The 14056-nt window shown below is 36.7% G+C and overlaps 2 protein-coding genes across 2 annotated transcripts; both read left to right on the top strand.

Moving 5' to 3' along the window:
• Positions 1-2058: 2058 nt before the first annotated feature.
• Positions 2059-2973, top strand: N7516_004740 (uncharacterized protein; the record flags this gene model as incomplete). Its single annotated transcript, XM_057217460.1, has 5 exons — positions 2059-2120; positions 2225-2244; positions 2285-2444; positions 2632-2669; positions 2843-2973. Coding segments are annotated over 5 exons (411 nt in total), but the record flags the coding sequence as incomplete, so codon positions are not given.
• A 454-nt stretch (positions 2974-3427) lies between these two features.
• N7516_004739 (uncharacterized protein) lies at positions 3428-3712 on the top strand (the record flags this gene model as incomplete). Its single annotated transcript, XM_057217459.1, is given in 3 exon segments — positions 3428-3495; positions 3566-3603; positions 3618-3712. The coding sequence occupies 3 exon segments, from the start codon at positions 3428-3430 to the stop codon at positions 3710-3712; spliced, it is 201 nt and encodes a 66-aa protein (XP_057079342.1).
• Positions 3713-14056: the final 10344 nt, after the last annotated feature.

The raw sequence follows: 14056 nt of genomic DNA, 5'->3' as shown, positions 1-14056 counted from the left end.
CTAGCAACCCTTTATATTAATCGAAATATTTATTAGTATATATACGTGATCTTAAGTAGCCGGGCAAATGAATTTATTATCGGTTAACGTAAAAAAAGACTGTTCCGGGCGGTGCCTAGGTATTAGAAAATGCGCGTTATTTAGGGCGGAGAGTGTAGTATAGTTAACGGTATTTAATAGACACTTTACTTCTTTTAATATATTTGTATTAATTATATATAAACGAATTAATTAGTTTATTATTATTTTCGGCCGTTTTATACGCCCCTAACGGAAAGTTTATATGATTATATAACTAGGCAGAATTATAGTATTAAGATACTAGAGAGAGGCAATAAAAGTGTGGGCAACAGAAAGAAGAGGTAATATATATTAACTAGGCAAAAAGCCGGTATAAATATTTTTTAGAGTAAGGTATTATGTTAATAAACGATACGATATAACGGTTATTTAGGAGTCGACCGAACGTATATTGTTAACGACGATACTAGTATTGTAGAAAAATGAGGATAGAATAATTAATAGCGTGCTAAGAGTTGTTAACGAGCGTAAGAAGGCCAATTAATACTAGTAAAGTATAAAGGTCAACGGGCAAGAGAAGATTTATAGCCGATAATAAACAATTGATTGTCTTAGAAATCCGACTATAAAATTGTTAAAAAGAATAAATAAACCGATTAATTTATTTATCTTTTTTATTAACGCAATAAAAGAAGGTATTTATTAAGTATAATTGGCTAGTGGACACTCTCCATTTTAAACTAAGCGAATTTCCTAATACCTAGGCACCCCTAATGTCTATTAGAAGAATCATTTCATCCTACCTACCCATAGTAACATACTAACTTTTATACTAGATTTCCTAGGTATTAAATTCAAGCTAACCTTATTAGCTTATATATACCACTTATATGTACCACTAGGTGGTGTCTATATTTGTTTATATATATACTAAACTTTAGTCCGGCTTAGGGCGGATTATACTTAGAGTATAATCATAACTTCTTTCTCCTCCGATACCTAGGGATGCCAGAGTATAGGATATTGCACGTAATCTGATAATAGAAAGATCGGTTGGCTCTTAGTCGGCCTATCTATATACCCGGTGGGGCACCAACTAATTAGTAACGGGTAGGTCCGTAACAGCCTCCCTATTCTAAGATCTTAGTATAAGCAGCGAAGGGTTATACGTATATATAGCGGTGACTAATCGTATTTCTTAATCCTAGGTTCTTTTCTATAGAGACAAATCTCGTATAGCCTTCTAGTCTTACGCTGTACTAAAATCTAGTTAATAGTATCTTGATTGGGCCTAGCGTAACTCTAAGCAAATATAAAGAGAAACGCTAACCGCCTCTAGCTATTATAAAGCCTGAGGCTATAGCCTTATCTAAAAACGGGTATCTATATAGACTATAGATGTTTACGTATATATTACGTGCTTCTTACTAGATCACTATAATATGGTATGCACTTTCTAGATCAAAATCGCTATAAGTATAACGCTTTAGCCGCCTTATAAACTGTAATCTTATCGATTTACTAAGTCTTAGATACGCGCGCGGCCACTACTATATACGTATTTAGTAGGCGAATGTCTTATTAGTCGAATACCCCCTTTTAGTGGGAAGTCTTCTAATTTAGACAATAAATACTATAATATAAAAATTACTATAAGGAAATTTAAGATCGTTATTCTACTAGGGATCATACTACCTATACGACGATAGGCTAAAGAGCGCGAGAAAGTAAAGAGGCCGGTATACCGAAGAAACCTATATAATACGCTATTACTAAAGCAACGCTATAGTAGGAAGAGTACGTAAACAAATTACTAGTAGTAAATTGATAGAGTATAAGATACTAATTATAATATAGTCTATTTAGAAAAGTTTATTTCCCTTTCTTTCTATCTTATTCTACTAGCTACGGTCTAGACCCTATATTTCCCTAATATAGATTAGTATTACTTATGCGACCTAAAATAGTGGTAGCCCGACTTCTCTCCCTTAATATCTCTTAGTTAGAGCTTATATCTATAGTACAACCTACTATAGAGGAAATCTTTCGGTCTTTAATAGCGGAGAAAATCTAGGAGCTGCTAGTAATCTACGGAATTAGTAACTACTACGATAAGCCTATTAAGTAATATATACTTAGTATTTCTGACTTTAGTAAGCCCCTAAACTGCTGTTCGAGCAACTATATCTACTAATACGTATAGTCCGCTAAATAAGATAGGAGGTAGGAATAATAGATCTACTACCTCTTCCTACTCCTATAGCTAGTCCGGATCCTAAAGTAAAGCGCGGCTCTTATCGGTTCCTCCCTATATCTAAAAAACGAAGTAGAGCGGACTATACGGGGTTAGACGTACCGTCTTATAAGAAGAAAAGGAAGAATAAAGTTAAGGCGAAAGATAAGACTACTCTTAAAGAAATATCGTAAGGGATGAATAATGCCGTACTACCTATAAAAGGAAATATACCAACCGATTCCCCGTCGATAGATAAAGCGAATATAGCGATAAACTTACCCTAGGCTAGAATACCCTTAACCGACGTATATACCTATTAAGGTGGAAAAGTGCCGTATAGTATCGTCGAGAATATACTTATTAACTGTATTAAGCTTAGCGATCCACTCGGAAGATATAGATACTATTCAAAGTAGGTAATTATAACAACGAAGGTTAAGGCGATTTAGAGTTTTGTGGATAGTATTGTCAAGTTGTAATACCCTAATGTAGTCTAGCTAATTAAGTAGGAGAATATATTCTCGGTAAGCAAAAGTATCTAATCTCGATTTAACGAGACCGTGTATTAGGAAATTATCAAAAAAGGCGCCGAACTTCTTAACCTAAAGGATTTGCTAACCTCTAAAGGCCCTCTTAATGAATTTACGATAGCCGAGAAGGTCGCTACCGAGCGCTTTATAAGGGAAGCGGGTTATAGACTTAGCCTCGCTAATTAATAGTAGTGCTGTCTTTTTTAGAAACGACTGTTCGAGATGCGGAACGCGGGTGTTGACAAAATCCTCTTATATCGTATAAAGGAATTCGACCGCTTCTATAAAAGCTACTCGTTAGAAGCTAGAGCTTCTTTAGTAGAGATAGTCCGGAACTAGGAAGAAAGATATGCCTTCTATATTAAATAGTTAGAAGAGCGTATAGTCGAGGAGAGTAAGGGCGGTTTTACGGGAAGACTATAGCTGAGCCAGTCGCTTATAGCGGATAGACTTCGTATTCCTAAAAATGTGTGGAATAGCGCTACTAACCTATAGTTCTCTAGCGTAGAGGAAACCGTCTTCTAATTGAGCGGGTTATACGAGCTATCCGCTGTTACACTCGGTAGGTTCTTTGACTTATAGCTAAAGGTAGAAATAATACGGAATAAGTCTATTTTCGTTATTCTTCAACCTAAAGACGATGTCTTTTTTACGGTTTGCCCTATCATTTCAGTCTAGGAAGGAGATACCCTTGGGAGATTTGCTAGAGTGATCCGGTACTCTTTAGAAAGTAGCATTGTCTACGGTATACCTAGTCCCGAAGAAAACCTTTAGCTAGATTATTCTACGGTGACTGGGGCACTAAATTTTATAAAGGTATCTGCTCCTAGAGGGGACTCTAATATTCGTCTTCGGTAGGAGCTTATCGATGGACGGGGTGAAGGGCATCTTATATAGAAAGTCTCGGTTGTTGCTCTTCGGGTAATTCAACTATTTGAAGAACTTATTCGCGCTACCCCTTAAAAAGAATAATATCTCCTATACTAGTCGCCGGCTTACGTAAAGCGAGGGTATACGAAGTACTAAAGTTCCTAATTCTTATTTTTTATTTACTTCTAGCTGCTTATTAAATAGAATTATCGCTAATTATAAAGTAAAATTTATGCGTATATATAGAGATGAATTATACTCGTTGCCTTTTGGAGCCTAGCTGCTTTGTACTAAAGTAAGAAAGCTGCTAAATGTACGGTCTGTTTTAGCTACGCCTCCTATCTCCTACTATTAGCCTTGGCTATACTTAAGCCACTATTTTTAATAGAAGTATAAATCTATTCCTGATTTTATAGGCGATAGAATCTATTCGATCTACTAGTAGTAGAGGACAGAGAAAGGCTAACCGCTTTTAGCTTATCGTGCCCTATATTAGTCCCTCTTATTCCTAATTAATAACATAGCTACTACTAGCTTATAGCTTTTGGCTATTAGATCACTTTAAAAAAAAATTTGGGACGTCTTTTACTTTATATCCTTGATTCTTTTTTTATATTCTCGGTCCGCGACTTAAAATGTTACTAGTTCGGGACTAGCGTAACTCTAAGCTATATATATAAAGACGCTAACCGAATTGAAAGGGGGGGTTATAAGATAGCTAAATTGTTCGCAGAGTTATAATGGAGATAAAGGGAAAAAAATGCAACGGTTATCTAAGAGTTGGCCGAATTTACATTTTTAGCGATGCCTTCGACTATATCTAGTAAATAAATATATAGTCGTCGACGAGCGGTGTAAGACCTATATTAGTAGAAAGCATAAGATAACGTGTAGGCAAACTTACAGCTAGTGATTAAATAATTAGTTGATTCGAAATGTGAGTATAGAAAGGAAAAAAAAAAAGGACTAAATTATTTATATTCTGTTTAAATATAATGCTTAACCCGGACTTAGATCCCGAGTAGACAATTATACGTAAATTCTAAGGCTGCTGGATATATTATTGCCTTATTATAGGCTTTAGATGATCTGATGGTAGATAGATGAGATACGAATAGGCCTATTATCCCTTATAGGCTACCAATTATTATCTAGGATACTTGATTATATGTTTGATGGGTTGGTTGAAATATAATATATTATTGGCCTACCGCTACTCTATTCTCTATCTTAGAGTAGCTAAACTATTTCGGTGGAATAAATAAAAACTCTGTATAACTATATATAAAGTAATTGGTAGGAAAGACGAATTCGACCCTACGAACGGCCGAGAATATGGTATATAAATTATCGTAGCGGAAGTATATAAACTAGTGCTAGATAATATCTAATCCTAGATTCTATACTCCTAGACACGCTATTGATTGCTCCTAGAAGTAATAACCAACGCTCCTAGGGTATCACCTCTCATTCCCCGGAGCTATACAGTCTATCGGGAGCTATAGGTCCTCTAGGACTATACCGTAGATTCTAGGATCGAATATAATCCTAGAAATGTGAGGGTCTTACTCGGGAGGAAAAAAAAAGCGGGATCTTGTCTGGGTAATTAATATTTAGAATGCAAATTAAAACGCGGGCAAAGCGTAAAGATACTATTTAAAGAGATATAACGTTAATGAACAATAACATACAACCAACGGTTATTTGGGAGTTGACCGAAAGCACAATCAATGTTAACGATATTTTTTATAATAATCAGTAGAATAAACGAGAGTAGATACATAGTCTATAAGACATCGTCGACGAGTAGTAGAAGGCCTATAGTAGTAAAAGATAAGGGGTCAACCGTAAGCAAACTTGTAGTTGTTGATTAAATAATTGGTTGTCTTAGAAATACGAGGGTTTAGAATAATTATAATTATAATTAATTTATTGTTTTTTTAAAGAAGTAGGGTATTTATTGAATATTATTAGGTAGACAGTAGTCTCTACTCTAAATCACGCGTATTTTTCCTAATACCTAGATACTCCCCAATTCTCTAGCTAGAACTTCTTTTTACCCGTGCTAAGCTTATTTTATGCCATATTTTCTAGGCCCTATTCTAACCCCCTCGTACCTTAGTGGCTTAGATAGTTTTCTAAATAATTAATAAAAGCCGTGTAAGATACTATTAAAGCTCAGCGCGGAGAATTCTTCTGAAACCTTCCCGAGAGATTTTCATTCTTTTATATATAGGCTTTTTTATACCTCTAGAAGTCGCTTTGTCTCTACTACCGTTGAATTCCGCACGCGATAAGCTGACTATATAGGCTATATAGTTTCCCCTATCCTTAGGATAATAAGTTATTCGTGAATGACTTAGGAATCTACTGCGAATTCTTGAGTATAGAGAATCCTCTTTGGAACTATAGGTTATCGTGCTTTACCCTAAGGGCCTTAGTAACTTCTACTCTATTGAGATAAGCTATTTATAATCGCGGACCGAGAATCTTTCCTTATCTGCTAAGTAGTGATCGATTTAATTAATTAGTCAAATAATACGATTTCCTCGAATAAGTAAAACACTTACCTAGTAACGTTTGATATGCGTATAAAGGATAAGGACCGTAAACACTAATATTGCCGTTAATAGCTCTTAACTTCCTATTTACTTAATATTTATCGAGTTCGTTGTGTATAATAATCAATACGTCTAGGATCAACCAATCTACCCGATTTCTATAATAACATTTCTTAAAGGGTATCTGTTTCCCTACTTTACTATAATAAGAGCTTAAACACGTTGAATCGGCCCCTAACGCTATCGAAAATGAGTGGCTTCTTAATTCTTTAACGCCGCCGTATTTAAATACGTTTGCCTATCTTATATAGATCTAAACTAGGTAGCTGTTTTTTTTATTAACCTACGATATACTGAGTTTTAATTATCGCTCCTAGGAATACTTACGGCCTCTAGGAGCTTAATGTCCTCTAGGAACTAAACCCGTTACTCCTAGGAGCGAGATAGATCGTTCTTAGGCCCTTAACCTTAGATCCTAGAGCATACCCGTCCGTTTACGGGGCCCTATAGTTCTCTGGGAACTATAGTTACGCTTCCGAATATATAAGGGTCGTGCGGGGAATACTATAGGGGTAAGATGATCTAAGAACTATTATGACTTCCGTAGACTACTGAAAAGTGGGCAGAGCTAAAGCAGAGAGACTTCCTCTAACTTATATATAGAAGGTTACTCGGACTATAGCTTTAGGGCGTATCCTAATAAAATAGGAGGTATTGGCTATAGACTATTCGGATATTGGTTTAGCCGAGAGCTAGCGTGACTCTGAAAAGCATTTAGAGTGCTACTAGTCCGAATCAGGCTGCTTGAGTAGGATGATGTTATTTGGGGGTAATAATGTAAAGGACAATTTGTCAAGCTTTAGGCAATCTAGTAACTAGCGGCTAGGTTTGAAATCCTGGTTTCTTTATACTAACCTAATTCTTAAAATAAAATTAGTAAGAGGTCTTAAAATCTATTAGGAGGTCTTAAGGTCTAGTTTCGTTTTCGTTTTCTATTTATTATTTCTTTAGAATAGTATAATAGCTTTTGATCTAAATGATGTCTTATATCTTTTATATAGATTAGCTTACCGAGAGAGTAGAAATTTGAGGCATTTACGTAGGGGTATTGAAAAGGAGGCGTATAGTGCGGCTGCTTTAACCTAAGGGTTGTTCTAATAAGTTTCGATTGATGGTGAAAAGAGCTATTTTTTGATATAAAGAATCTTTTTACTTTTCTTTTTCTGCTGGGAAGCTTAATCGTACCTATTATCTTTGCTATTAACGCCTATCTAAACCCGGGAACTTAATCAAAGACTACCACGATTACGTAAGCTTTTTGTCTATAAATATCTTAACCCGACGTCGGGTCTTCTAGTAATGCCTAAATAAATTACTGTTGCCGTTCCTATTAATGAAGGTAGTTTTTGTATCGCCTACAGAGCCTATTATTGGCTAGGGATTCAACTTTAAGCACTAATCCTAGATTACTTTAGCCTCTAGGAATAAGAGTATGATTCTATATACGTAATATATAAATTAATACCTCGAGAATAGTAGTAGGGATTCTACGGCGTTACTATATAGAAACTGACTCGGAAAGGACGGGGGCGACTCTGATTAGAGTAAAGATAAGCGCTAACCGCTTTAGGCTAGTATATATACCTAAAATATATAGGGTGTGTTTGCATTTTTTGCGGGGAGGAATAATCCCTGCCTTACTCCCTAAGTGCTCTAAGTACCCCGCAATTATATTGTAACTTAACGTTTATTATTGGTCTACAATATCAGTCATATAATAACTGCTTTAGCTGATAATGACTAATCCCGTATAATTAACTTACTAGATCGTTTTTTCCTTTCCTTAACAACTTATAATAAGACGAAAGAATATAGTCGGTTATTTACTTTAACTATAGAGGTTGAATTCGTTAAATTGTCGTAAAGTTCCTTTTATACCCTTAGCTACTTGTAAAATGTTATATAAATCCTTCTATCCCGTATGCTTCGACTTTACGGATATAATAAATCCCACGATTAGAGGAGGTAAGTAGAGGGTAAGTAGAAGGTAAGCCGAGAAAGAGTGGCACCTACTTTATCCTCGTAGTCGGCGTTGCTCCCCTCCCCCCTAAAGTATACTAAGCGATCTCTAAGTGCTCTCGATATCCTATTTATCACTTGCTACCGAATTCCTTAGTCCTCTTTAGAAGCTTTTACCCTTAAAATGCTTTAGATCAAGTATTCTCTTAATATAAGCTAGCTACCGAATTAGAACTCGTACTATCTAACTCTTCTAGGCTAATTACTATAGAGAATAAGGGAGCTTCGACTTCTTACCTAGAGAAAATTTAGAGAAAGAGGTAGGCTTGACTCTACTTAGGACCTAACGCTTATTAATTGTTATAGATTCTAGACGTAGTCCGTATCTCTTATAAACTTCAATCGATATTACCTATAGAAACGGTCATAAGCCTTTACGAGTAGATTCGAGCTAATATAGACTGTTTAATCGATTATAAGGTGAAGCACAATAGATCTAGGCAATTTTTCTTATCGGCTATCGATGGTAGCCTAAATCAAGGCTATCTTGTAGTATCGTTAGACTCGGTGGTTCTACCGAACGGCTAAAACTCGTCCGGTAAAGAAGCCTAGAAAAATAACGTTAGAAGATTTGACCTAATTTACCTTTGTTTTCTAGATATATCCGTCGATACCCGTAATCAATCTTTCCCTAACGATTTCGATAAGTACCTCCCGGACGGCCTAAATATAAACTCATAAAGTAACTCGGATGTGACTTCTTACGACTCCGCTATCGATTTAAACGATAACCACTAATATACCTTACTCGGCCTAGATCTTTAAAAACCTTAGGTACCTAATATACGAAGAACGAGACGCATATTCGTTCGGTCAGTCTAGCGAGTCTAACGATCGGGCTACTAGAGAGGTTAACACTAGTAACACTAGAGGAAATTGAATCGAGACGCGTAATACCCGAACGCCCCCGACAATCCTTATTAAGAGTGCAGCCGATAGTTAAAGATGCTCCTGATAAGGATGAAATTGCTGCTGTTAATCCAATTAGCTCTAACGACATTAATTCGAGTGAACGATACTTATTAGAACTATAGCAACGAGCCGACTATACTCCTAGCAATATAAGGGGTAGTGACTCTAATGATTATTTAATTTTAAATGAAAACTTTGGGGAATCGGATATTGACTTAGCTATTAGTGGTTCTATAAGGTTTTTGAGTGAAGACGAGAATCCGGTCGACTTTACCTCGAACCCCTAAGGTAGCATTTCTACAACTATTTCTCCTTCGCTTAATAATAATGGCCTATCTGCGCTGCCTAATAAGCTTTCAGATACGTCTTACTTGCCCTTGCTAATTAGGAGTTTGTAGGTAAGCTCTAAGCGGAAGCTTTCCCTTACTATTGAATCTCAATCTAACAAATCCTTTAGGAACCTTAGGCCCCGCCTTGTCCCTAAGCAACTAGAGGAGCCTAAGCAACTAGAGGAGCCTAAGCAACTAAGTATAGCAGTTAAAGATTGTGAACCGAATAAAACTAATATTCTAGAATCGGTTTATTCCCGACTGAATTCGTAATAGCTAACGGAAGTCTAGCGTACCGGCGAACGCCTTTATTTATATAACCTCGCCGTCCTTTTAGAAAAGTACTCCTATATCTAGAAGGTATCTAGTTTCTAGAGCGGCCCTTCCTAGAATAACTTAAGCTCCTCGAATGCTACTCAAAAACCCAATTGTGCCAGTCTTATAATCTATTTGATGCGCCTATATAATAAGAACGATATATATAATATAAAGTTACGTATTGCTCGATGTTCTCTGTTTTTTTTTTTGTTAGAGAAATCGAGTATAAACGTTAACGGGGTATAGTAGAGACTGCTCTAAAAAGAAATATTGTCAGTACGCTTTGCAATTCGAGAGGCCTAATACTAGTCGAGAAAAGAAAACTCTATAAATCTGTCTATAATAAAAAGAAAATCGGTAAGTATTAGTAGTGGTATATATACTACTTCGGCCCTAGCTTTCTTATTCGGTATAGTAAAGAAGTAGGCAAAAAAATGTGAGAATTCTTTTAGTACAGTACTATCCCCCTCAATTAATAGGTATATAGAAACGATTCCCGTTTCCCGCTAGATACTATGATTATATATACCCTATATAGGAATCCTCCTGCCGTAAAGCCTTATCCCGCCCTTAATAAGGCCGTGGTCTATTTGCTGATTACAGGCAAGTTTTCCGACAAGTTCTTACTATAAGACGTCTAAAAGTAGGGAGAATCCCCCGCCACGGAATCAATTACGCTTAAGGCGTAGCGACCTTTTAGTACTACAGCGGTCACTAAGGAGGCTCTCGTAAGCCTAAATAAATGGAAGGCTAACCCTATAAATCGCATACTAACTTTCTAACCTATTCGCGAACTCTATAGTTCCCTCTTCTACTAAGCTATTTTAGCGTAGCGTTATATACGTAAATGCTTAAGGGTCCTAGTACTTTATTAGTTAATAATAGGTTATTAGCCGCTAAAGTATATATTTTAATATGCCCTGCTAGAACGCCGATCTTGACTACTAGCGTATAGCTACGCCGAAGGTTGACACTTATATATCTTATATAATTCAAATGTATAGCTATCACCTCGTGATTTTGACAGCTATATTGTCTATATTATCCCCTACGTAGTTTAACTCTAGTTCTAGACTAAGAGAAGAAGACTTACTGAAATTACTTCCCCGGGTATATCTTGCTAAGACTAGCTTGCGTGCTAAGGGATATATAATCTCATTTCGGTATCCTAGGATGCCGTAATATATATACTTTACCCTTTTTTTGTATTTATTAACGGTACCTAGTTCGGATATAGCCGTCTATAGAGTGCGGGTTTCTATAAGTATAGGGCTTCCTTATTAATGCGTATATCACTCCTAGGGTTAGATAAGGAGATATCGTAGATCTACTAGCATACTTTAATCTATAAAGCAGCGCTTTAGACGTTATATAGTTACCCGCTAACGGAGCTTAAAGAGATATACTATTACTATTTGAATTGACGTCCGACGTGGTATTTATATTTATCTATAAAAGCACGCCTTTATATTAGGATTATAAAACTAGCTAGTAATAAAGGCCTATCCTTCTAAACTGCTTCTTCCTACTTGACTGCTTCTTCTGCCCACTTAGCTACATCTTTAGAATCTTTGATTTAGTGTGTTCTCTTATAACGAAGTGTTAATAAGTGTTCGATATAGCGAAAAACCTTAATACGTGCCCCAATAGTACCCACCGCCTTACGAGACTATATAATAGCCTTATTGAGGTTATCTATCGTATTTGTTTTTTCGTATAGAAGTCCGAGCTTAGTTCCGAGCTTATAGAAGCAATCCCTAAGCAAGTAATAGTTAGGGCTAATAGCCTCTATTATACTAATTGCAATGTGAGCTAGGGCGATCGCTCTGTGGAGGTCAGAGGGATCTCCGATATATCTATATCGTGCTTCTAGGTCGCTTCCGAGGTTGCGTAGGCAATCTAACCGTAATTTATCTTAATAATCGGTAGCTTAAAGAGCCCGTTAATATAGCGAAATCGCCGTTTCGAGATCTTCTATCTTTACTAATATCTTGTATTAAAGATTGAAATTAAAAGCGAGCTCGACTAAGAGATCGACGAAGAAAGTAGAATCTTTAGTGGTCTCTTTAACCGCTAGGGAAAGGTACCGAATAGTATCGTTAAGATCGACGATAGTTCCCCTAGAGCTAAACCGTCTTCCGAGCCTTTCCCCGAGTTCGAACTAGTACTATACTAAATTGTTTTGATTTATCCTACTAATTTGTGTAGTACGAGTAAGTTAAATCGCTCGATTAAGGTTAGGCAAAGATCCCGTAGATTGGAATCGAGTATCGAGTAGTCCCGTTAGAAGATCTAGGCACATTTTATAGTTAGGATAGCCGTAAGTAATTATCTTAGTTGTAAGCTAAAAATAGTCGATCGCTAAGTTAAGATTAACGATATCTTCTATTAGATAATATTATATATAAAGTTACATCCTAAGGTTCTCGAGGAGCGCGGGGTTAATAGCGGCCCGAAGAGCTAGAAAGCTAAGCCGAAATACTTTATTAATATTACCTATCGGGTTTATAGGCTGATTCTAAGTATAGGAACTGCTTTCTAGGGCGCCTAAGCGTAGGGAAAGCTGATTATCGCTCGTTTCGCGACGTCGGCTTTAGTCTAGGTATTGGAATCGAGATTCGAATACTCCTACTAGACGATTTAGGTACGCTATATAGTCGGTATAAGAAGTCGTTTTAGTCGCAAGCTAATAATACTATACTGTTGTGTCGAGTTTATTGGGATTTTGTGTTTGCTAGTATCGAGTATCTAGCTATATCCTAAGGTTCTATAAGAGTACGGGATTAATAGCGGCCTAAAGCGCTAGAAAGTCAAGCCGAACTGCTTTATCAATATTACCCGTTGGGTTTATAGGCTAATTGTAAGCTTGAGAACTACTTTCGAGGGCGTCTAAGCGTAGGGAAAGCTGATTATCGCTCGTTTTATAACGTAGGGTTTAGGCTAGGTAATAGAATCTAGTATTGAGCAATTTTACTAGACGATCTAGGCGTGCTGTATAGTCGGCATTAGAAGTTGTTTTAGTCGTAAGCTGACAATACCGTACTAATATATTGAGATTATTGGGATTTTGTGTTTACTAGTACCGAGTATCTAGCTATATCCTAAGGGTCTCTAAGAGAGCGGAATTAATAGCGGTCTGAAGCGCTACGATACTGTGCCGAATTGCTTTATCGATATCACACTCTACTGGGCTTATAGGTTGATCTTAAGTGCTTCTAAGGGTATCTAAGTGTGCGGGAATCCGATTATTGCTTATTTTGCGATATAGGTTTTCGGCTAGGTATTATATAAGGTAAGCTGATGGACGGGAATGATTAAAGAAGGTACTTATAATACTAAGTCTAAGCGCTTAATGTGAGACTCGTAATAAGTAATCAGCGAGATAATAGAGTAGGTTTAAACGGGCTCTGAAGGAAGCTTGGGCCGGAGTCACGGATCTTATAAGCAACGATACTGAAGGATTATCGGGTATATTGAGAAAAGGGTAGGCTATTTATTACCTTTATAGTCTACCCCTATTCTAAAAAGGCTAGGTACGAGGTGCGAGGTAAAAGGCACGAAATAGGTATCAATGTGAAGTTACTCTAATTAAATAGGCCTATTACGTAAACTTTGGATTATTGCTTAATCAACTGATATAACGGGTAGTCTCGATAGGCCGATTCGGGCTCTATAAACGATATAATCTATATAGGGTATATATTCCGAGCTATGCTGTTTTAGGATTATGTAGCCTTTCGATAATGGCAAGCATAACTATGTATGTTGTTGTTTTATAGGAGAATAGAGCGCTGCCTAGTTATAAATTATCTTGCCGAGCTTTGCGACGCTACTAGTTTACCCGGGTATATAATATGCTTAAGACTTAGGACAAATTAGGAAAGGTGGTTTTATTACTACCACGCCTATTTAGTGACCGTAATGTCCCGGTAGGTGAATATCTATATAGTTTTACGGAGCAGTGCTAGCTAGGACTGCCGTTACTATCGACTTACTATTTAAGCACGTAGCTATAGCTTTCTAAATACTATCTAGGGCTTAAGGCATGCTTGTGATAGGGTATATAGCTAGCTCTCGCACTATATTCAATAGAGGTAAGTATAGATTCTACGTTTGCAAAAGGGTGCGTATAGGTATATAACGTTTTTGGATAGAATAGAAACCTAATATAGCTTTGTATATAAATATAGGGCTAGGACG

The sequence above is a fragment of the Penicillium verrucosum genome, assembly GCF_028828655.1.
Source record: "Penicillium verrucosum strain IBT 35672 chromosome Unknown utg000001l_segment0_segment0, whole genome shotgun sequence".
NCBI classification, from domain to species: domain Eukaryota; kingdom Fungi; phylum Ascomycota; class Eurotiomycetes; order Eurotiales; family Aspergillaceae; genus Penicillium; species Penicillium verrucosum.
Note: the sequence above shows the minus strand (reverse complement) of the source record. Positions and strands in the feature narration are given on the sequence as shown.